Source organism: Temnothorax nylanderi, unplaced genomic scaffold (genome assembly GCF_030848795.1).
Source record: "Temnothorax nylanderi isolate EJ_2023f unplaced genomic scaffold, tnyl_v1.0 TNYL_tig0097_pilon, whole genome shotgun sequence".
Classification (NCBI taxonomy): Eukaryota; Metazoa; Arthropoda; class Insecta; order Hymenoptera; family Formicidae; genus Temnothorax; species Temnothorax nylanderi.
In genome coordinates this window covers 628259-652030 of record NW_027249159.1, presented here as the reverse complement: position 1 = coordinate 652030, position 23772 = coordinate 628259, and the positions used below count along the sequence as shown (strand labels likewise).

Here is a 23772-nt window from a genome sequence, read left to right as displayed (position 1 = left end):
CATTACAATTATAATTATTTAACAAAATAAAAATATTTAGACTCTAGCGAATTAAATCAAAATTGTAATAATAATGCTAATATAGCTCAAAAATTATGTTTAGTGTAAAGAAATTGATCAAATTTATTAATTATAATATTGACGTTTCTGCTTGGCGCTTGCGAGATTTGTGAGTGCAAACAGCGCGCAATTATTCAAGAAATCGTACATTTAATTATATGATACCAGCTTTACGCTAACATAATAATTTATAGCAAGTAATAAAAGTTTTTTTATTAAAAAATAAACAAGAATTTTGAAGAGGCTAGTACTTACAGTTTAAGAGGTTAGTTGGTTAATTAAATATATAAGATATAATCTAACTAATGTTTTCTATCAATGTTTTAAATGCTTTTGCTTCTTTTTTCTATTAAAAAATAAAGAAAGAAGAATATTTTGAAGCATTTGAGATTTGATCTTGATCATAGTTATTAATAGTATCATAAAATATTTACAATTCTCAAATATTAAAATAAAATAAATTTTTATAATATTAATATGTTTATTATATAAAGCCTCTTAATTATTTTTTTAATTTGATATATGTACATGTATAATACATTTGTGATGCTAACTTCCAACTTATAGTGCATACATATATTACTTGAGATTATTTTATTGTTTCTACGGATACAAACATTGTATTATTATTATGTATGAAATTCCTGTAATTTAAAAATATAAATAGAAGGATAAAGAATTTTGATAGTGGTTATATATTCCGCGCTACTGTTTAAACACACCATTATGACGTGTTTATTTTTAAATTTTTCCAAAAATCAGATTTTCTTTAAACTATTAATATAAACATATATGAATTTTTAGTTAAATTTATTTTCTGTACGTTAATAAACTATATAGATACTAAATTGATTTAAACATTTTTGGAAAGCGCGCCATAGGTGTCCTGAACAATATGGCGGACGGTCGACGGTGTCCAATCTCTTAAGGTGCGATTTCACGATGACGCTCGACGCTGGATTCGAGCGTCAAAAAGCTAAACTGTGTTTAGCTTTGACACTCGACGCTCATTTCAGCCAATCCAGTGGTTAGGTTATATTTCGCGTCCCTCTGAATCTATCACGTGACCAGATTTGACGCTCGAATCCAGCGTCGAGCGTCATCGTGAAATCGCACCTTTACTTGAGGATCTCTAATTAAACCCGATTAATGGCGCCGTGTAATGCTAATGCTAGGTCTACAATGCGAGTCGCAAAGTCGTGAGTCACAAGAATTGACCAATTACAATCGAATTTGAGGAGAATAATCGACTGTGATTGGTCAATTCTTGCGACTCACGACTTTGCGACTCCCATTGTAGAACCAGCATAAGACTCCATAGACGCGGAAACGCCGTGCGGCAGAGTGCGTTGACCAATCAACAAATTTTGATTTTGCCGGAGGCGACTTGCGGCAGCCTTCTGATTGGTCAACGCACTCTGCCGCACGGCGTTTCCGCGTCTATGGAGTCTTAGCATAACAGCGGTCATTGGTCGCGTTCAGCAGACCAAGCCGCTCAGAGTAGCAGTCGTACGTGATTGGCTCTTATGCTGGATCTACAATGCGAGTCGCAAAGTCGTGAGTCGCAAGAATTGACCAATCACAGTCGATTATTCTCCTCAAATTCGACTGTGATTGGTCAATTCTTGCGACTCACGACTTTGCGACTCGCATTGTAGGCCCAGCATTACTTTTAGAACCAACCAATTAACGCAGAGTGATAATAAGACGAACTCAACAGTTGTGCAACAGTTGTGTCTGCTGAACGCGACCATTGTAGAGCGGCCCTTATTAACCTCTAGCACACAACAGAGATCCGGAACTCCGGAAGTGACTTCAGACGTGAAGGATATAGATTGCGTCGAGTGTACAATAGTGTACATACGTTCCAATCGATATGGACGGCGGCCACGTACGGAGCCTCCTCGTTCATCATGTATAAACAAGCCGAGCGTGTTTTCTGACGGGACGACGTGCGAGTGGGAGATATCGGTCGCGGCCGCAGGCAGTCGCGCCACACGACCGACCTGGAACGTCGTTCTTTCGCGTGATCGCTCTCTCGCGACCGGATGTGTCGTCATGCCGTGTTGGCCAAGTCGGGACATGATGACAGATTTTATACGTTAATATCCTAACCGCTAATCGGGATACATAATTTTTCTGCGGCCGGACGCGTAATAAAAACGTCCAAACATGGTTTTGGCGGACCTCGGACGTAAGATTACGTCCGCCCTGCGGTCGCTCAGCAATGCGACCGTCATCAACGAGGAGGTGAGTGTTTGTTTATCGGTTCACCCGCGATACGCGTGGGACCGATTCCCGCGAGGGTAATTTTATAAACAAAAAACCGGAGTGTCGCGACTTCTTCTGTTCCATACTCGGCATCGTTTCTTTCATTTTCGCATTGCGCTTCTCGAAATTTCCATTTATTTTCAACAATCTTGTTGTACGTGTCAAACTTATGTTTACGCCGCGGCTTGAATTTCTAATTTGTCCGAAATCGCGACAATACCGTAGTCCTGTTCTTTTTAACTGAACTTCTTACACGGTTTATCTTTTTTTCCTTTTTCTTTCCAACGTGAAAAGAAAAAGAGGAAAGGTGAACTGTGTAAGAAATTCAACTTAAAAAAAACATGTCTCATGTGTTACAATTGACAGATAATGCGTAATGAGTTTTAGAAAATTATCTCTCTATTGATTTTTCAGAAATAATTCTTTTTCTTGGAATTCTTTGAGTTTCCCATTACATATTTATTGTCCTTGACATCATATTTTGTACATTCTGTTCTTTAATATAACTGGTTAGATTTGTGCCATATCACCTTTATTGATGAACACTTCTGTCTCAACAGGTTTTAAATTCTATGCTGAAGGAGATATGCGCAGCGTTACTCGAAGCTGATGTAAATATTAGATTAGTAAAAAAATTACGTGAAAATGTACGCCAAGTTATCGATTTTGAAGATATGGCTGGTGGTCTTAATAAAAGGAGGATGATACAGAGTGCAGTCTTCAAAGAACTCGTGAAGGTTGGTCTGTCATCTTAAATTTTTATCAGATAACGATGTGTAAACAGGTTTGGAATAGTACTGAAGATACAGATCTTAATATTTAAGAATATAGCTAATCCATGATTTTTTTCAGTTGATTGATCCTGGTGTCAAAGCTTATCAACCAGTAAAAGGCCGTCCTAACGTGATTATGTTTGTCGGTTTGCAAGGTTCCGGTAAAACAACAACTTGCACCAAACTCGCGTATCATTACCTTAAGAAAAATTGGAAGGCGTGCTTAGTATGCGCCGATACTTTTCGTGCCGGTGCGTACGATCAGATAAAGCAGAACGCAACGAAGGCTAGAATACCATTTTACGGAAGGTAAATAAAGGAAAATGTTTACACTTGCGATATTACGCTGCCGTTTAATATGTTTTTGATGATATGCTAACCAAACGATTTTTAAATTTAGTTATACAGAAGTAGATCCTGTAGCAATTGCACAGGATGGTGTCGATATGTTCAAGAAAGAAGGATATGAGATCATTATTGTAGATACAAGTGGGAGGCATAAACAGGAAGAATCATTGTTCGAGGAAATGTTGCAAGTCGCGAATGCTGTGGTAAAATTATAGCGCTTCTTTTATGTATATGCGTAGAAAAAAAATGTCTATCAACTTTTTAACGCTAAGTCTTCACACGTTGCAGCAACCAGACAATATAATCTTTGTAATGGACGCAACGATAGGTCAGGCGTGCGAAGCGCAGGCAAAAGCTTTTAAAGAACGCGTTAACGTCGGTTCTATCATAATTACAAAATTGGACGGCCACGCTAAAGGCGGTGGAGCACTTTCTGCGTAAGTTTTCTTTTTTAGTTCTTAGCTTAATAATTTTATATACTTTTTTGCAATATGTTTATGCAAATTAAAACAGCATGAAGTTATTTCGTTATAAATGTTAATTTTTACTTCTAAAATAAGCAATAACTTAGTTAATAATTTTTCTTATATATATATATATATATATATATATATATAAGAAAAATTATTAACTAAGTCATTGCTTATTTTATATATATATATATATATATATATATATATATATATATGTATATGTGTATATGTAATATTCGATTCTCTTTAGTGTTGCAGCGACACAAAGTCCTGTAATATTTGTTGGTACAGGAGAACATATAGACGATCTAGAACCGTTTAAAACAAAACCATTTATTAGCAAGTTACTGGGTATGGGAGACATTGAAGGTCTTATTGACAAAGTAAACGAACTTAATCTAGACGATAACGAAGAATTACTTGAAAAAATCAAACATGGTCAATTCACCTTACGAGACATGTATGAACAATTTCAAAATATTATGAAGATGGGACCATTTTCACAATTAATGGTAAATAATGTGAAAAATTAACACGCGTGTATTTTTCTAATAAGCTTTATAAAATAAGATTAATAGCATTTATATTTGCTATAAAAATAGAATTGTAATTCATTTTATGATTAATTCTAAAGTTTTATTTTATGTAGGGTATGATCCCTGGATTTAGCCAAGATTTCATGTCGAAAGGGACAGAGCAAGAATCAATGGCAAGATTAAAACGACTCATGACTATTATGGACAGTATGAATGACTCAGGTTAGTTATTCAATATGCTTCCTTTATATTGTTCCTTGTGACAATTTATTTAATTTCTTAGCAACATTTATTACATTGTGTTTTTATTTCAGAGCTGGATAGTAGAGATGGAGCCAAGTTATTCAGCAAACAACCTGGAAGGATAGTGAGAGTGGCAAGGGGTTCTGGCGTAACAGAGAAAGAGGTCAAAGATTTAATTACGCAGTATACAAAATTCGCAGCAGTCGTTAAGAAGATGGGTGGCATAAAAGGTTTATTCAAAGCGGGAGATATGGCGAAAAACGTTAATCCTACACAAATGGCGAAACTGAATCATCAAATGGCTAAAATGATGGATCCGCGTGTATTACATCAAATGGGTAAGCAATTTTATACAGATTAAAATCTTATTTTAATATAAGTTAAAAAACATTCTTTTATGTGCACATTCTTCATAAATTTTTATATTTTGTTACTAGAGTTAAGTCATTTTTTATAGTATTCTAAAAATATAGAAAGTACATTTCGTTTATATTGTGATGCTTTCCAGATTATTTTTTAATTTATCTCCAACTTTACTATTTGACCGTAGATTTTTCTGTAATCAATACTTTTATCGTGATTATTTTAGGTGGTATGCCAGGGTTGCAAAATATAATGAAACAGTTACAACAGGGTGCTGCAGGTGGATTGGGAAATTTAATGGGCGGTTTCGGTGGTAAATCCTGAGACGAGGTTCCAGGCAGTGCATGTACTGCCGTTAAGGACGTTAGGATCGTTAAATACCGTTACATACATCTCAAGAGAAAGTTGTGTCGTATCTGAGTTACTGAAGAAATTGTGTTTAAAAACTTTGTTTTCACACATGCGTGTGATTTTATAGGTATGGAATCATGGAAATAACACGCAACGATGTTGATAGTGAATTCTCAACATCTTTCTTTTTTTTTTTTTTAAATCGTTCATCGAATCGTAAATATCTTTGGATGTAAATGCAATAAATTATCCGAATACACTATAAAATGTGTCATAATGAGAAAGTTAATTTATTTCGACTGTTTATAACCCTCTCATCCATCCTGGTATCGTAAATTTTACGAGATGGTATTATTTATAAATCACTCTCTTTCGTTAGTCTTTCGATATTAAATACTACAACTACATAGATATTAGATGAGAAGTTTTACTTGGATATTACCATAATCAAATAATAAAGGTACACATGTGTGATAAATGTAATTATCAATGTAAGTATTCATAAGAGGAATGTATATATTGTTATAAAAAAATAAATTTCGGGCAAAACAGTTTCATATATTTTATACTTTGTGACATTGGTATAATGAGATCAGTTAACATGTCTTGAATACTTATAACAATAATTATCTTATCTACACGTACTTAAAAAAGTAAAACTGACGACGCGAATTAAAAATCTACTCTGAAAACAGATGACGCTTATATATGCTTACAATTCTGAATAATATGGCATTTTCGAATCGATTAGAATTTTCATTAATGATTATATTAATATCTCTTTTCGAAATTATTTTATATACAGAGTACTTTAGAATTATTTCGGATATTATTTGCTTGTAAAACATACGGAAATAATAGCCACGTAGCAAACGTCATATGTATCTTTACATAATATACAATTCAACGCGTATAAATATTTTCGCGTTTAAATATTTTTGATTTGACTCAACCAGGTACAAGTGCTATGCCCTATTAGTCAGCATATAATACTAGGTGATTAAAATACTTCCGCAACTTATTTGTACAAAACAATTTTTGAGCAACTGAGGTAGAGTATATATATCAAGTAATACATTAAATAGGAATGTGATGGAATGGATCATTTCAATATAAGCTTTAAGCTTTCGGAATAGTTAGATTCATTGACTGCGCGTGTTTAAAGTATTTCTATTGACATCTTGTTACTTGTCCGACTCCTTAAATAATACTTTCGAGATGGTACGTGTCAAAGGGAACGTTTCGTTTGCACCGTAGCAAGTGCCGTTCCAATCGTCAACATTTAAAGATAGAATCATGGCTCCCTTGAAGCCATTGGTACGAATCCATGTACTCTGCAACACAAACGTTTCAACTGAGCTTATATCATTGTATGTTTGTACATTACAGATTTTTACAAATCTGCTCGATTTTATATTAGCAAGGTAAAACGCGTTACCTTGTAATGAACGCTCTCCTCATTGTCATAAGATATCCATTCTCTGCCTTTAAACGTATATGGTACACGGCTCTCCTTATTAAAGACGCTCGTAGCTCCGGATTTAAGAAATTGACAAACCGTAGGATAAGACACGAAGCCCTTTACGCCAAGCTTCCCGAATCCGTTGGCTGGTGCTTGTAAATTATGATTCAATGGATTGTCCAGTTTGTAGGAGTGGCCATAAGCCGGTATGCCGACGACAATCTTCTCTCGCGGCATTCCCTTCGCCATCCAGTATTGAGCAGAGAAATTCACATTTAATGTGGACAAATAGCCTGTCTCTGAGCAACGAGGAAAGAGCGGGGCGTTCAGATCTGTCACTGGGAAGTACCAAACATAGAAGTGATAATCGTACGACATAAGGTTTATAAAGTCGACGTGCCTGAAAAAGATGATAATTTGTAACATTTTTTTTTTTCAAGTATCTTATAATTATCGCATTTTTTTAATACGACACATACTCTGCCATTTCAGGAATACTGTAACTCTGATCTACAATGGCCTGTGGTGCTGCAACCGCTACAGTTAAAATTAACTTTTGTCCGCTATGATCAAATTCCTTTCGTAATTCTTCTAACAGCTGCACAAAGCATATCCTTTCGCGATCGTCCGCTCCTAACCAGGCTGGAAACTCCCAGTCAACGTCAAAGCCGTCCAAGCGGAAAGTCTTAGTTACATTTAATACTGATTGGATAAACCTGGACATAGGGACATTAACGATACTTGCGTATCCCAAATGTATATCATGTACAGGAATGGAAAGCAGCATGAACGTACTTTTTTCTATTCGCGTGATTTTTCACCATCTCGGAGAAACCATCGTGGAGCTCATTGTATCCGCCGGCGCTAATCATGACCTTCAAGTTTGGTTTGAGATTCTTTAGAGCGACTACTCGCTCGTACACCCACGCATTATTACCTATGTCGAGCGTGCTGTTCACCACGCCCGCAAAACCCACGATAATATGCGTACAAATATGAGGGTCAATGTGCGACGGACTGAGCTCCCACGACGTGTTCAGGTCCCCCGGTATTGTATAGTAGCATACGAGGACCTGGCTAAACAGAGAATAGATTTTCAAATAAGACACGCATCCATGCTGGCTAGCCAAATATGCCAAAAACAGATTGTGCATAATCTGTTACAAATTTTGTCAACAGAATGACAATAGAAATACAACAAAATCTGTTAGCAAAATATTATGACCAATTGACTGCAGAAATCGAATGAGATCTCCTAGCTATTTAAATAATACATTCCATTTAAATAGTTCAATGATTCTGCTAGATTTCTGCCGTCAGATCGTCAGCAAACTCTGCTTACAGAGCTAACCAAAATTTGCTGACAATAAACAGAATTTAATGCAGAGTATTCTGAATCTGTTGGTAAAACGACTGGCATACTATTAACACTTTGCTTACATATAGGTACATACGAGAGTTTGAGATAGATTATAACAATTTATTAACTCCAGTTACATAGCAAAGAAGTGGGCTTGGTTTACGATGTTTCCTTAACCATTCTTTGATTATAATTATCGCATTGCACTCTGCTTTGGCCTATCTTTCTATTCTAATCTCCAATCTATCCTTTTTCTCCTCTACTTATTTCGCCAACCTCTCTCTATATACTTTCTTCAATATATTTACCTTTGTGGTGTCCAAACGAGTCTAAGATAGATAAAATCACGTTTGATCGGAGAGCTTCTCACCTGGTTGTATCGTGGTGGTATTGCTCCGATGTGCCGAAACTTGTGTTCCTGTCCGCATTCTGATTCTCCTTCGCCGACTCGGCGTACATCCGAGCCCGACGTAGCCACGTAGCAATCTTGGCATCGTCAATGTGTTCCTCGACGAATCTGTCGGCTCGCGATGTCTTCAGCAGGAGTATGCCGAACCAGGCGCGCGTGACAAACAGCACCGCGACGAACAGGAATGACAAAATGAGGCAGACGACTTGTGTTCTCCAGCGCGTTCTGAAAGGAATGCCCGATTTTCAGATCGCTGTGTAGACGTGCAAGAGAGACATATGTGGGGAGACCTGTCGGCCTAGAATGCTGCATTTATGCGAACAACGACAAAGCAATCCTCGCGATGAGAGAGGGGAAAGTTCAAAAGCCAGCGATGACGTATTGTTTGTCGTAGCGTGAAAAATCGATACAAATTTCCCTGATCCCTCTCCCGTCCCCCTCTCCGCCCCGCTGCCCTTCCCCTTCTCGCGTATACATATAATTATAAATTTAATGATAAAAAGCAGCTCCGAAGGACGATACATTTGCCTCTCGAGCGCTTTCCTTTTCGATACTCACTGTCGTTTGGTTAGCAATTCATACTTGGCCTGCACCATAGGTCTTTGATTAACCATTGAATGATTTATTACTTTTTATTGCACTGTCGAGCGCCCGTGCCGAGTTCGCTTCCCGCGCAAGAAATGAGAGACAGATGGAAACGACCCGAACGTCCGAGCGTCGAGCTGTCAACTCGCTCCGATAATCGGACGCGATAATCTACGTCCGCGACGCGCGGAAGGGATACGCTCGTACGTGAAGCTAACTGAAAACGCGGTGCCCATAAACGCGTCGATTTCGCGGCGATGTTTACGATTGCATAAGCGCGGAATGGGCGTGTTCCATCGCGATCTACCGCGAGTAAATGGGCCGCGACGATATATGCGAATATGCGCGCGTATACCGCGCGATACGACGGCGCGAGTTTTTGTCACTTTCCTTTTTTTTATTTTTTTATTTTTTTCGTTGCTGCTGCGGACCGCCGATTGGCTCGGAAGTGCAGTACTAGAGGGCGAAAATATATGAAGGGGGCGGTGTGGGTGTCGTTCCACTCCATGCACTGCATTTTTGAAGAGTGTTTCCGCTTTTGTTTACGCTCCGTGAATGAAATTACGATTTAGAGAAAGGGTTGAAGCGAACAAACCTCTATCTCAGTTTGTTCTCCAGGGAATAATAATAATTCGACGAGACAAGAAGGCAAGAGCTGCCCTTTGGAGAGCGTGATAAACGAGTGACTGATGCTTTTTAACCTCCAAATTTAACAAGGGAAGAGTATGATGTGTTATCGTTACGATCCATTTACGATCTGAATACTATTTTATTTGGATTAAAGATGATGGATAAAGGTGCCTAGCAAAACTGTTAACTGCTATGTGGACGGGAGGGGGAGTACAGTGAAGCTGACGTTACGCATCCTGGTTCGCTAATGAGCCTCATAAAGGAATAGATCAATTATTACCTTTATCTAGTGAACGCAATATTGCATATCATTCTAATGCATATCCTATGTGAAATCAGCCTTTGCTTATGAAAATTCATGTGTTTGCTTCGTATCCTATTGTACTTCCAATCTATCTTTGAAGACCTGTATCTTCTGCTATAATAGTTTGTAGCATCTTAAAATTTAGTGGTAACCATATTTTGTTATGTTATTTTGAATGCTAGATTAGAATTTCATTTGTGCGACAACACATTGTATGTACTTCCCTTATAAGATATACAGGAATCTACATATATGAATTGTAAATAATTACTCACTTTCTACTATAATCTTTGCTTTTTTTTAACACAGACAATCATTTTCACAAATTACAGTTACTTTATGACGAGATCTCATATGTATACATTGGTATTACATATATATATATATATATATGCATATATATTACATTTCAATTATCGAGTGTTAATAAAATTATTTAAAAATATCAGCTGCAAATTGTATATTTATATTTGCGCGTGTGCGTAACAATTATATATTACACATATACTGTGTAGTGTGTACACATAGCACCATTGTTTCCAGAAAAATACGATTGCTTCTGAATTAATGTATAAATATTAAATATATAAACATATATTTTACATAGATATATATTTTATGTATCAAGAAAATATTTAAAAAACGATAACTATATTCAGACTAGAATATAATAATAAAAAAAGATCGATAAAATACTATAGCTTTTTATCCCTTTTCCATACGTGCAATCGATTGGATCAGCCTTATTCATAAAGTTAATATAAGAAAAACTTACAACGAGAAACTTGTAAGTACTTATTAAGTTTGGAACAACAGCCGGATATTTTTACATCAAGAAGCGAAACGGGCAACATCGCAATTCGTAACATTAGCCGGATAACAGGACCTCATCCTCCGGCCTCGGCAAACGTCGGTAACGTTCCTGCGTTACCAAGTATGTGGTTAAGCCTCCAAATGCTATGAGCAGCAATCCTATGAAGTTTATCAGCATTCCTTCACTCACGAAGGCTGAATATTTATCCCTGAAATACCGAGCGCAGAAAAATGTATCTTTCAATCACTCGTTATTTTTCTGAACAATCTACCGTCTACTAACTTCAATGTGAAGATCGCTTTCTCGTTGAGTCCCAACAAACACGAGGCAATCGCGCTCACAAAAGCTGCTACGCCGAAGTATACGTGCATTGGCATGTAAGAGGCTCGTAATGGAGATTGCAATCCAGGATAGAGAAACGAGACGCATCCAGCAAACCACTGTAAAACAGAGCGTTGACACGTATCTCCGAATTGTCTGGCAAGTTCCGTAGATTTACCTGACAGCAGAATAATATTACGGTGATCAGCCCGACCCAGCTGTGTAGCGAATACATGTTCGGTATAGGATGAGGCAAAGCTAGATTGTGGCTGTCAAAGACGGCTACTAGAGCGATCACCACTAACAATACAATAAATAACATCATTCCCGCGTGAGTCAACTTTAGTCGACGTTTGCGAACGTTTCTTTGCGTCCTATAGAGGAGCATAGCTGTAAGCAGAAAATAGAAAACTCGTAAATCGTACGCGACCATACGATGTAGGAAGTTACTTTTACACATACCATTGGCATACAGGAACACGAGTCCTATGGTCATTAACAAAGGATGCCAATTAAATTCGAGCTCTGGATTAGATCTCCATGAGAAACCATTTCTAAAGAAACTTGTCCACACAATCACCAAGATTACGAGAAGCGCGCCGCATCCCTCAGTAATACTGAGAAGGGGAATGAAGCCTTCCAGAGAATGAGATTCCGTTTGTGGTGATTCTCTTATTTGCTCCATATCTAAAAAAACGCTTTCACGTCTTATCGTATGACAGAAATATGACAGATAAATGTTAATAAATGTAACAAATATTGATGAATATTAATAAACATAACATGTGTACAGGAAATAATATACAAAGTAAATCTCAAAAGGAGAAAAACATGAAGTTAATTCTACAAGGGCTTTACATGATTAAATAAAATTTATCAAATTCTTAGCTGCTGCAGACATACCTAAGCATCTTACATATTCGTAGGGATAATTCGACATTGTGCGTAAAATCCAAATGAAAATAATAATGACGAATTTCTTTTCATGCAGATGTTATAATGCGACGGTGGGACTTTGTAGGAGCAACAGGTGAGACGAAAGACAGAAGACAAGCGGATGGTAGGAGGTATCTTTTACAAAAAAATGAAAACAAAATGCATACGAACGCCGTTCTGGAAAAATGTGATGATTACGCATTTAAAGGTATCGACTAAAATATTAACAAAACGGAGCAATTTTCACGTTTAATTCCATACGAATTCCATATGTGCGAATTGCAGTGTGTACAAAGGAATAAAAGACGTTTCATGTGCGAAGTAAGCAACGTTATTAGATGACAGTGTATGTTTCGTCGCACGCAGGCTGATACGGAATTTACTCGAATGACAGCTGTCACTTTTTATCTCTCGAACTAGATCAGGGGCTTATCGGCGATAATTGTTATCGCGAAACGATATGCATATACGTACAAGAGGGGCTTTCAACAAACGCAACAAGCCGTCTATCGCACGTACTCACCCTCACCCCCTGTGCAACTGTTGTAAAATAATACCTGCCGGACACTGCCGGATAAGATCAACAAGTATCGTGAGATATATATGTATATGTGCGTTTACGCCGCGTGACGTCACGCGATAGAGAACGTTTATCGATTTTTCTTCGAGATAAAGGGGGAAGATGAGGCTCTCACCTGCAGCTCCGTACACAAGGCCGCAAAAATGGAAGCAGCATTTTGTAAAATCGCGTCAGCTGCCCGTATTTATAGTCTATATTTATTTTAAGATCGTTTTAAGTAATGTGATTGATTTATAATATCTTACATTGCACTAAAAAATCACGGTTTAACCAATTATGACAGTAAATTACTACGTTTACGCGAGCGTTACTTTTGTAGTAACTTACGATAATTCCTTCGCGTAAACGGGATTTTGTAGTAACTTGCGATAATTTACTCCGCGTAAACGAGTGATATATCGTAAGTTACTACAGAAGTAACGCTCGCGTAAACGTAGTAAATGTCGACTCCTTTGATGTTGTGGATTACCAATTACGTGACATACCGCCATGTACTTGGTTGGATAAAGCGCCATATTTCAAAATGTAAATATTGTAAAATTTAAAATATTAAAAGTAAAATCTTAACACCTTATAAGTAGGTAAAGATATACCAGAAATTAAAGAATAAATATTTTAGACTTTCATTTATAATTATATTTTATTATTTATGAAATATAATGAACAAAATAGTAAAAATAATAACAATATACTTTACAAAAATAAATCATATATATTTTATGTGTAACATAATAGAAATTAATATAAATAAAATTTACATACGCATAAGACTATATAATTATAAAAATTTATATTAATACATTCGTCAAGATCGTACAATGTTCGTTAATTTCAAATTTAGAGACCAGAATATATATGTATATACATACATATATATATATATATATATATATATATATATATATATTAGGGTGGTTCTTATTTTTCGACTTTTAAATTTATTCTGTGGCACCCCCCAGAATGTTTCCAATTCGCAAAAAAATAATCCCTGCCAAAGCTCAGCTCGACCGGATAACGGAAACCCGTGCCCCCGGATTTTTAAACATTTGAGTTCTCTTGTATTAAACTGTTTATTCCATCAACATTAGTTTTTAAAGCGTATTTTCCACAAAAATCGGCCTAAAGCACTTTTCTTTTTTTAACATGTGTGTCTTGTTTTTCTGCATCGTTTGAGACCTTATACGTCTCATTTAAACAATTAGGTAAATTGTTAATAACTAAAAAATAAAAATAAATAGTTATTGCATTTATTGCTTGATCAGCTGGAAAAAATTATGTATGGGCTACAAAAGTTATAATAGTATGTTTAGAGCCAAAAGAAGAACAAAAATTAAAAGATTTCATGTCTTTATTAAAAACAATCAATTTTTTGTGGATTTTCGGCTATCGTAATTGGTTAAAAATGTGGATGACATGTAAACGTATCAGCTGTAGTTCGGTCGCGATTCTAGCTTGTCGTCTCCTCTACGGCGGACCGGGCGGACGTTCGGTTGGAAAGAGGGGAAGAAACAGCTGTTCGGTGGTGGACATGTTTATCGGCGCGACCGCACGGGGATGCGTTGTCGTTCCGGGGCACGTACGACGTCGGCTCGCGAGATAACGACGGCCGGGAATGATGTGATCGCGGAATGTGGGACGATCGCGAGTCGGTGGTGAGCGCGCTACGACGTCCGGTGCTACGTGCATGAGAAGCGCGGCTCCTTTACGCGGGTTATGTTTCGTCGGCCCCGCGCGCAAGGATCATGGCGCAGTGCAAGTTAACCCCGCGGGAGTTTATCGGCAACGCTTTCTCCCCGCAGATCGCCGTGGTCTGCTCGGCCGCGGCCGACGCCGCATGCCAGAAGAACAATCTGTCGTTCGTCGAGCTGCTCCAACCGTTTTGCAAATTAAATACCGAAGGTAAGCCGGGAGGCCGCGCCAAGCTACGTCATCCATCCGTCGAGCATACCCACGCATTATTGTGTAAACTGTATGTACAGGGTGTACCAAAAATCAGACCTTATTGACTAACTTTGGTGTTTTATTAATTAATATTGAGACCACCACGTTGAATGACCACCGTAGCTTCCAGAACTCCCCTCTGGTTTATCTCCCATGATATCTTCTCAAAACAGTAGCTTATGCTCATTGTTAGAAGAGATGATCTAAAGGACACTATCACATTAGCATTTGCATCAGGGAAAACGTTGTCATACTTAAAAATATTCAAAGATGATGTGTCAAACGAATAAAGATGCGTTTGAAAGAAAATAACAAGCAAGTTGAACATTTAGTTTATATAAATTATCTGTAGGGCCTGACTTTTGGTATACTCCATATGTGTATCATTAAAGAGGATTTTATTTTTACATGTGCTCAATGATTTTTTCACTGTGCACCTTTGACTTCTATAATCAAAGCTGTGCACATATTAGATACTTTGAAAATTCGAGGTTTAATCCTTCACAATCTATATATAAGTTGTGTTAATATTGCCCTTAGGTCACTTTAAGGATCCCCAAGGCAATACGATAGCGATTAGAAATCTTCGTCTTTCCATACAAGACATTAACGCGCGGCCACCAGAACCGAGTCTTGCCAAAAAGTTGTTGAACGAAGCGGTCAGTTCTGCTCTGTGCGAACGTACAACCACAGTTCCCATCGGCTCGACCGAGTTAGATATCCCCGTCTCTGTTCCTTGGTTCGAGGCATGGAGAGAAACGTTTCTGAGCGTCCAGTTTCCGTCGGATCATGAATTCACAAAGCATCTGCTTGCGTGCATGATAGTTGTTTCCACAGCGGAGGACAATCCATTGGAAAGAATTCAGACTATGGGAGCGCAATTGCATCAAAGTATACCAGGAAAGTTGCCTAAATGGTTTAACAATAATGCCCTTAGGTATTACATCTTAGTTCACGACGCTATTCAGGATGACAGAAATAAGTAAGTATATTGTTCATGTATCCTCTTTTTAAAATTTGGATAAATATTTTTGCATTATGTACTATAATTAAGTTAAGTGAAATTACAAAAGGGATAGAGAGAAATCCAAATTTCAACTTTATGATGTTGACAAGCGTTCTAAATTAATAAATTAGTTCTTTTTTATTTAAAAAAAAACTATATTTTCATAAAATCCGTTTTTCAGAGCAGAAACAGTTTTTACAGACATGAAGACTATTTATGGTGCTAATAATTGCTTTTTATTGCAAATGAATTCGAGACCGCCTGGTTTTTCCGACGACAATACGCATTTGCCTGACCCTTGGAGTCAGTTCTTAACGAAACATTCAGAATTGGCCGGTAGCAGCGAACAGAATAGTTCCCCTCGTACACCTGCGGATATAGGTGGAGTATCTGCCATGCCGAGCGAGCTGACTACAGAGACTGAAAAGTATATATTTTTATATATTAAAATTTATAATTATATAATCATAAATTATATGATAAATAATATATTAGCAAACTCTTTGGCCCTTATAATTTAAATATATTTCGAAAATGTTTAGTCTGCAAAAATAAAAATTTTTACTGCAGAACGAGCCAAGCCGGAACACCGCTAATGCCGCATAACTGCGTTACATTGCCGTCTCCAGATTTAGCCGAACTAGTTTCCGGAATTGACACAATTAGTCTCTCATCTGAAATATCCGAGTCGACAAATACGAATTTAGAAGTTGGACAAGAAGCAGTTCCAGTTACAATTCATCCACTCAGTCCAGAGAATGAGAAAGGCTTCATTCTCGCGACTAATGTCAAGGGTCAATCCATTGTTACTAACTCACCAATAAATACCAATGTCTGGGCGGATTCTCCAAATTACGTAGTTGCTCAACACGGTGCTCGTCTTTCCACCCAAGATCTAGAAAGATTACGGACACTAATAACGGAATTCTGTTTGCGAAGCTTGTTGCCTTATGTAGAAAAGCAGATTGGCCTATTGAACGATGTAATTTCGAACAAGAGGGTCAGTAGATCGCTATTTAGCGCTACGAAAAGGTGGTTTACTACAAATAAGCCTGGTGTGCCAGGTTCGGCTCCATCGAATGCTGTAATGTAAGCGAAAATCATGTCTCGATGAATCTTTAAAGAAAAGGATTTCTCTCATTGATTCTTTTCTTGACATTAATTATATTAACATAATTCTTTCGCACGTTTGTGTTTTAGTTACACAACAGAATCGCCAGAATTACAGTTACGACGCTTAGGCGATCTATGTTTCATGTTCGGTCACTACTCGCTCGCTTATCAGGCTTATCACAGCGCAAAGCGCGACTTCGCGGCGGATCAGGCATGGGTGTATTACGCGGGCGCTCTTGAAATGGCTGCTTTGAGCGCTTTCATGCAAGGCGAGACAAACAGGAAGACCATCGAGTACATGGACGACGCAATATTGACGTATGCGAACAGCTGTAAGATGCCTCAGTTTGCAACGAGGGCGACGTTGCTCAGCGCCGAGTGTTTGAAGGGTCGGGGATTGTACGGAGAAGCCGCGAAACAGTTGATACGGATGACCAGTGAGGATTCCGATTTACGTTCGGCTTTGCTGCTCGAACAGGCCGCTTATTGCTTCATCGGTCCGAAAATGATGCGCAAATATGCCTTCCACGCGGTTTTAGCTGGACATAGATTCTCGAAGGCCGGCCAAAGAAAGCACTCCTTGAGGTGTTATCAGCAAGCGTATCAGGTAGGCATAAACGCATGATCTCTAGAGATCGTCTCTAGTGAAAACGTCGCATTTTGCCAGAAACTTTCCTCTGCAAGAAACTTCGTTATTTTATAAATAACATATGACACTAGGTGTATTATGAAAGGGGCTGGTCTTTGGCAGAGGATCACATCCATTTCACGATCGGCAGGCAAGCCGCATCCCTGAAACAAGTCTCCGAGGCGGTGAAGGCGTTTGAAAAGTTACTTAATGCTTCTAGTAAACAGCACGCTCCGCAACAAGCGGCGTTTTTACGAGAATTTTTACACACTCATAACGTGAGTATAACACGCGGCGACACAAGTGGCAATTACAATGGATATTGATGGCTTTTATTTATGGCCGTGCGCAGTTACTGTTTCAGGAAAACGGCACGAGTTGTACAGGACTTCCCATTTTGCCTTTGCCGCTATTGGATAATAACAATATCAAAGTACTGTTCGGTCCGTTGGGCAAACAAACCGAAAGCAATATTCCAGCGAGTCACGCCACGTTCACCGAAGAAACGGATGACGCGAGATGGTCAAAAATGGAGGAACTGCTGATAACCGAGGCGCAGGGTTTTTCGCTCATGATATTTAAGCCGACCGTCGCGCTATACTCTAGAACAAGTAATAACGCTGTAAAACCTAACGCGGTTCTAGACGAACCAGTGCATTATTCTATCGAATTGCACAATCCGCTACACGTCCCGCTACCGTTGTCTGACGTGACTCTGTTGTGGTCATTCACTTGCAATAACGAGACTATCACGAACGAAATAAAAACGATCGACAGCTCAAACCCGGTCGATTCGGACGTCATAGACGCGATTTTGTTGCAACCGGCATGCAAACAGAATATCGTGTTGTCTCTCACGCCTAGGCGAGTGGGCGAATTGAAGATCTTAGGTATAAGTTATAAATTATCCAATCCGGTACAGACGATAAGCGATTCACCGGTCGCAAACTCGACCATTATCGTCGCCGGTAAGAGATTGTTTGAGATTACACCGGCCAAACTGAAAGGTATCAAAGAGAAACCCGGCGTGAATGTGTACGGGAAGGATTATAGGCTGGAGATGAATGTGATAGAGAAGGCGGCATTTATGCAGGTACATTCTTCGAGAAACGACATTACATGCCGTGCGACATAAAAATTTAAAATTTGCATTCCTCTTTGCAGATACTCTTCACTAAATTGTCGCCAGAAATGCTGTGCGGCGAAGTACAAAGGGTGGAAGTAACTTTAAAGAACATAGGTAACGCACCGTTGACGAACATATATATTGCATCCACCGATGCCAAACTTTTCACGTTAGGAAACACGGAAACCGATACATTCGGAAATGAAGGTAAGCATTTTTAGGACATATACTTTATTTTGTCACTTTGTTTCTGTAGATAAGATAGTTTTGTATTTCTGTCTAAAGTGTTTGTTATTATTGTATAATTCATCAAATAGGATAATATTGTGCTTGCAGATTTAATTACAAGGAAAAGCAGTAGATCGGTCACAAAGGTGATATTACCAGTCTCCAAGAACGGTGTGTTAAATGTAGGCGAAACTCACAAAATGCCACTTTGGGTGCAAGCACCGCACGTGAAGGGCACTCACAGATTAGATCTGCTCTTCTATTACGAAAGCGTCGAATCAAAAGCTGCTTCGAAGCACCGTTTGTGCCGGCACACCTGGCAATTAACGGTGTTGGATTCGATACAAATTACCGCGGTCGCCGCCAGAAGCGGACTGTTCAAGGATGACTCGCCGACGTTAAATTTAATCATGTCCGTTAAGAATACCAATCAAGTTCACGATCCATCCATAAACGAGATTATCCTGTCCGAAGTGTCGCTACAGAGCGCCGTGTGGTCTGCGTTTCATTCCTCGGTTCTATCACCAAGCGTAAAAGTGCAACCTCAAGAGGTGTTCCATCTGATGCTGAAGCTGAAGAAGAAGAAGGCCGACGGCAAATCAACCATTTCCGACGTGTCCTTAACTCCTAACGAAGATGACAAGACACTGATCGACAGTTATCCGTTTATCAGTTTTGTACAGAGACGTTACATCCAGCCACTGGACGTGAATGAAAGTACGAGCGACATGCAACAGTTTCAATCACAACAGAATGCCGAGCGAAACTCCACATCGAATATTATGGCATTAAATTCCACGCTGATTGTTAAGTGGTGCGCCAACGTGACGGAGAGCGGCGTGATCACCCGAATGGCGGTTGGGCAGCATCATCTCGAGCTCGAGCATTTAAACAAGACGTATAAACATCCGAAGGAACCGCGTACCGAGCGTAACGAATATGGCGCTCGCTTGAAAGTCTTCGGCCCGGACCGGAACGTATCGAATGCAGTAACTGTCCCGCTTAAGGACCCCGCATGGGAAGCGGAATATCTGAAAAGTCTAATCTCTTTTTCCCTCGGTCATCAAAGGCAGGTCACGCACGATTTTCGGCGAAGTCGATTGTGCATTGTTCCCGTGACAATGTATCTGCAAAATCACTCAGAGGCGCGAGTCGATGTTAAAATAAGTACGATAGGTACCAGCAGGTGAGAGAGATAAAATATCTATAATATAATATACAAAGTATTGTATTACTTACTGTTAGTGTGCTTAACATCGTAATTTTGCTCTTCTTAATTTTTTTTTCTTTACCATTACGTGCTATATACATACTAGTAATCTTCTTTTGCAGCGAAACTCATCTTCCGAATATTAAGTCACAACTGTACTCACCGCAGGCTTCGACGTACTACAAGTACGCCGGTCACTCATCAATTTATTCTGACGTCGAAGCGCACGCAAGTAATACCATGAAGCTACACGCCGTGCTGCCCAGCGCGGGAACGTACGACCTGGCGGCGCGAATAGAGATCTCCGTTAAAGTTGTAAATAGTCAGGAATATGTCGCGCAGAAAGGAAAAATGGAGAGTATATGCATAATTAATGACGGCAGTACATAAATTAATACCTATCGCGATTACAGTCACTAACAGATACGGAAGCGCTATTTTCAGTGTAACTCAGAATCATTCCTTGTCAGTATATGTACATACGCCGTATGTTGAAAATTGTTACATTATATTATAATTGATATTTTAATAATGTCAACATATTTTTTACCTGATATATCACGTTTCAGCGTCGATTGCTTTACGTGGATAATTATTTTTTGTACTCCGATGGTCGAGTACACGAGCGTGATACGCAACCAAACCGAAATCTGTCTCGGGATCGATTACATTTAGTTGGTTTTGCTAATGTGATTACTTAACTTTTTTACGACCTGTTCGTCTCGAGCTACCTCACAGTAAATCTACGAATAAGCAGTCGAGCGCGTGGTGAGGAATTTGAACAGATTTTTTTTTACCGCATCGCGCTCAATTGAGCGACGACTGCGTATCTTTAACTGCCAAACTAATGACACGCGTTACCTTTTATCAAGACATATCGTCTGTAAAGCACCTTTATAATTATCTATCACTTTCGTGCTACCATCTTTGCTGTTATCGGCAAAAGAAATTCCTTTTCTTTACGCGAATGAGTTCATTTAAATCTCGGACGTGTATGGAACAAGTGAAAAATAATTTCTCTTGTCGCGTGCAAAAGAAATTAGAGATATCGTTTTCGTTTCTCTGTAAACTCAATATGTATATTATGTTCAGTGATTAACGATGTGATTACTTATGACGACAGCATAAAAAATAGAGATTTTTCAAACGTTTCGCAAACGCATGAAACGCGAATACGTATTAAGGGTTTGAAAGTGTTTGGATGAAATTCAAAAGAACAAAATAAGGAATATTTAAGGTCTTTTAGGTAATAGGCTTGTATTTTTTGTACAGTGTATTTCTTAAGAAATAAGAATGTGTATAAGTCAATTTTTTCATGAACAGGAGTCTCAGTATAAATTATAATATAATGCGAGAAAGAAACTCTGTATATAAAACTTATCAAATTCACGAGTTAAGTAAATAATGGGCGAAGTTATTCAACACTTTTAATGATTAGAATGGCGTTTGTAGCATACTGTCTTTCCATAACACGTTAAACTTCCCGTTAAACATGAAAATTTTTAAATAACTCTTGTAAAAAGAATATATAATTACTATAGGATGAATTATCCTTTATAAAATAAAGAGGTCTAGGTTTTTTGTAAATCTAAAATGACATGTGTTAGAATATATTTATTCTGTAAGTATATCTCAAGGAGTGTATTGAACCTTTGATAATGCATTATAAATATATGTACAATCGTGTAGATATAGTTAATATAAATGTAATTATTTCATGTAACAATTGCATATACGTTTGTACACGACATTTTTTTACGTCGCGGCTGTGTTTGTTTCTGTGTGTCGTTTCCTTACATAATATAAATTTATTGAAAGAAGTTTCGAGAATCTGTAATGTGCGCGACTTTATGAAAGGTAATTGAAGTAAAAACTGGAGTATTTAATTCATCTAATAATTACAATTATCTACTACGATTTGAGGGATGTAACGTATTCATTTCGAAACGCGCGCCACTTGATAAATAAAAAAATGTTTGGAAAATACGATTGGTTCAATTGTTGAATATCGTTTGTGATTGGTGCGTAGATATGATCACCAATCAGCTTCAGATTTTCAAAAGACGATCGTCCAAACATGGCAGGTTGGCATGGAATTTTTGTGATCGAGAATTGGCAATCCTGCTTAACGTGACACGACTTTTCACCACCAATCACGAAGAACTTCACGTTATTGAGGCAATCTGTCGTCTTTCATTTTCTTTTCCTCGTGTGGTTAGCTCCGTTTTGGAGTTGGTGAGATATTATATTTCTTTATCCATTATTATCTACCGACATCGTAATATACATTAAATGTTTTCTTGCATGTTGCGTTTCTTACAACTATTCCGGATACGTTAATTTGTGTATTTCTAGCATTTGTTTATGTGAATTTAATTTAATTTGCAGGTTAAAATGGGACGCCGACCAGCGAGGTGGTACGTAATGCGATTTTTAATTCGTCGCCCTTATAAATTATATATGTACCTTGTCAGCAAGCTTTGTAAAATCTTTTTCTGTCCACCATATGGTATTTCGATACGAAAAATTTTTACGTTATATCCCATATGTCGTTTTCCATGTCTTATGGAGTTAGATTTTTTACTTATGCATATTTCAGATTCAAATTTGCAATTACGTTATTTTGCGCAACATCATAACGATAAAAACGCATTGTAATTCTGTTTTAATATTACACTTTTAATAACAATACAAATTTAATATTGAAATTTAAATGTTGAAAGATATTAAAATATATAACAGTATTACTACATTTTGAGAATCTTTTCTTTTTAGTTATCGGTATTGTAAAAATAAGCCGTACCCGAAATCCAGATTCTGTCGCGGTGTGCCAGACCCGAAGATCCGCATTTTTGATCTTGGAAAAAAGAAAGCTTCCGTCGAGGACTTTCCATTGTGCGTGCACTTGGTGTCGGATGAATATGAACAGCTCAGTTCCGAGGCTTTGGAAGCCGGACGTATTTGTGCTAACAAATACATGGTGAAGAACGCTGGAAAAGATCAATTTCATATTCGTATGAGACTCCATCCCTTCCATGTTATCCGCATCAACAAAATGTTATCGTGTGCTGGAGCTGATAGGTATGTAACTGGGCGTGACATAAGATAATAAAACTTATCTCTTTCCTAGAAATATACTACACTTGACATTTTTCATGTAACTTTGGTTCTTATTCTATAGTCTAATAAATTATCACCGAAAAATTATGCGATTTGTTTTCAGGCTTCAGACTGGAATGAGAGGTGCCTTTGGCAAACCTCAGGGTACTGTGGCCAGAGTACACATTGGTCAGCCCATTATGAGCGTGCGTTCTTCCGATCGACACAAGGCGGCTGTCATTGAAGCTCTGCGACGTGCCAAGTTCAAGTTCCCTGGTCGTCAAAAGATTTATGTATCGAAGAAATGGGGCTTCACGAAGTACGATCGTACCGAGTATGAGGAACTGAAAGTCGCGGGTCGCCTTGCCCCAGATGGCTGCAATGTTAAGTATCTACCCGAGCATGGACCGCTCGAAGAATGGAAGAAATTCAGGAAGTTACTTGCTACAGCTTAAATAAACATTGGACATTTTGGACATTGAATTGAATAAAATGTATCAGAAAAAAAACAAAGTGTATATTATCTTCTAAAAAACCCTAGAACAATCTGAGTAGAATGTAACATCCAGAATTATTTATTTCTGAAAGTTTGAGTTAATATC

General features: G+C 38.1%; 5 protein-coding genes across 11 annotated transcripts; 3 read left to right on the top strand and 2 right to left on the bottom strand.

Annotated features, from left to right (window-relative positions):
* The first annotated feature begins 1860 nt into the window (after positions 1–1860).
* Positions 1861–5695, top strand: Srp54k (signal recognition particle 54k). The gene is made up of 9 exons (XM_071711314.1): positions 1861–2310; positions 2892–3068; positions 3184–3413; positions 3505–3655; positions 3741–3889; positions 4176–4437; positions 4575–4683; positions 4776–5042; positions 5294–5695. The coding sequence occupies exons 1-9, from the start codon at positions 2233–2235 to the stop codon at positions 5389–5391; spliced, it is 1521 nt and encodes a 506-aa protein (XP_071567415.1). The 5' UTR covers positions 1861–2232; the 3' UTR covers positions 5392–5695.
* Positions 5696–5955: 260 nt separating this feature from the next.
* LOC139775382 (chitinase-3-like protein 1) lies at positions 5956–9996 on the bottom strand. The gene is made up of 6 exons (XM_071711315.1): positions 9208–9996; positions 8611–8874; positions 7676–7957; positions 7360–7596; positions 6857–7280; positions 5956–6752 (listed from the first exon to the last, which is right to left on the bottom strand). Exons 1-6 carry the CDS (start codon positions 9261–9263, stop codon positions 6603–6605), a joined length of 1413 nt encoding a protein of 470 aa, XP_071567416.1. The 5' UTR covers positions 9264–9996; the 3' UTR covers positions 5956–6602.
* A 617-nt stretch (positions 9997–10613) lies between these two features.
* On the bottom strand, positions 10614–12953 carry LOC139775384 (transmembrane ascorbate-dependent reductase CYB561). Of its 7 annotated transcripts, none has more exons than XM_071711322.1 (5): positions 12935–12953; positions 11766–11990; positions 11482–11693; positions 11265–11422; positions 10614–11190 (listed from the first exon to the last, which is right to left on the bottom strand). In XM_071711322.1, the coding sequence occupies exons 2-5, from the start codon at positions 11986–11988 to the stop codon at positions 11037–11039; spliced, it is 747 nt and encodes a 248-aa protein (XP_071567423.1). In that variant the 5' UTR covers positions 11989–11990; positions 12935–12953; the 3' UTR covers positions 10614–11036. The 7 variants fall into 7 exon arrangements, with proteins under 7 accessions (XP_071567423.1, XP_071567420.1, XP_071567422.1 ...); XM_071711319.1 differs by lacking the exon at positions 12935–12953 and adding an exon at positions 12763–12898; XM_071711321.1 differs by lacking the exon at positions 12935–12953 and adding an exon at positions 12714–12801.
* A 1357-nt stretch (positions 12954–14310) lies between these two features.
* Positions 14311–21802, top strand: L(3)76bdm (trafficking protein particle complex subunit 8 homolog l(3)76BDm). Its single transcript, XM_071711273.1, has 10 exons — positions 14311–14718; positions 15301–15742; positions 15948–16193; positions 16337–16855; positions 16967–17486; positions 17600–17785; positions 17860–18600; positions 18672–18840; positions 18970–20047; positions 20194–21802. The coding sequence occupies exons 1-10, from the start codon at positions 14562–14564 to the stop codon at positions 20459–20461; spliced, it is 4326 nt and encodes a 1441-aa protein (XP_071567374.1). The 5' UTR covers positions 14311–14561; the 3' UTR covers positions 20462–21802.
* A 381-nt stretch (positions 21803–22183) lies between these two features.
* On the top strand, positions 22184–23683 carry Rpl10 (ribosomal protein L10). Its single transcript, XM_071711285.1, has 4 exons — positions 22184–22306; positions 22460–22488; positions 22847–23152; positions 23295–23683. Exons 2-4 carry the CDS (start codon positions 22466–22468, stop codon positions 23623–23625), a joined length of 660 nt encoding a protein of 219 aa, XP_071567386.1. The 5' UTR covers positions 22184–22306; positions 22460–22465; the 3' UTR covers positions 23626–23683.
* Positions 23684–23772: the final 89 nt, after the last annotated feature.

What these genes read in the sequence shown, in the direction of transcription:
- Srp54k (XM_071711314.1), top strand. Translation starts at nt 2,233, where the DNA reads ATGGTTTTGGCGGACCTCGGACGTAAGATTACGTCCGCCCTGCGGTCG. An exon ending in TGCAAGTCGCGAATGCTGTG is followed by an intron (nt 3,656 to 3,740) that starts GTAAAATTATAG and finishes CACACGTTGCAG; the next exon opens with CAACCAGACAATATAATCTT. An exon ending in GACCATTTTCACAATTAATG is followed by an intron (nt 4,438 to 4,574) that starts GTAAATAATGTG and finishes TATTTTATGTAG; the next exon opens with GGTATGATCCCTGGATTTAG.
- LOC139775382 (XM_071711315.1), bottom strand. Translation starts at nt 9,263, where the DNA reads ATGGTTAATCAAAGACCTATGGTGCAGGCCAAGTATGAATTGCTAACC. An exon ending in GAATTGCTAACCAAACGACA is followed by an intron (nt 8,875 to 9,207) that starts GTGAGTATCGAA and finishes CATTCCTTTCAG; the next exon opens with AACGCGCTGGAGAACACAAG. An exon ending in AGGAGAGCGTTCATTACAAG is followed by an intron (nt 6,753 to 6,856) that starts GTAACGCGTTTT and finishes TTTGTGTTGCAG; the next exon opens with AGTACATGGATTCGTACCAA.
- LOC139775384 (XM_071711316.1), bottom strand. Translation starts at nt 12,553, where the DNA reads ATGAAACGTCTTTTATTCCTTTGTACACACTGCAATTCGCACATATGG. An exon ending in GAATTCGTATGGAATTAAAC is followed by an intron (nt 11,991 to 12,486) that starts GTGAAAATTGCT and finishes GCGTTTTTTTAG; the next exon opens with ATATGGAGCAAATAAGAGAA. An exon ending in AAAGCGATCTTCACATTGAA is followed by an intron (nt 11,191 to 11,264) that starts GTTAGTAGACGG and finishes TCGGTATTTCAG; the next exon opens with GGATAAATATTCAGCCTTCG.
- Rpl10 (XM_071711285.1), top strand. Translation starts at nt 22,466, where the DNA reads ATGGGACGCCGACCAGCGAGGTG. An exon ending in GGACGCCGACCAGCGAGGTG is followed by an intron (nt 22,489 to 22,846) that starts GTACGTAATGCG and finishes TTTTCTTTTTAG; the next exon opens with TTATCGGTATTGTAAAAATA. An exon ending in TCGTGTGCTGGAGCTGATAG is followed by an intron (nt 23,153 to 23,294) that starts GTATGTAACTGG and finishes ATTTGTTTTCAG; the next exon opens with GCTTCAGACTGGAATGAGAG.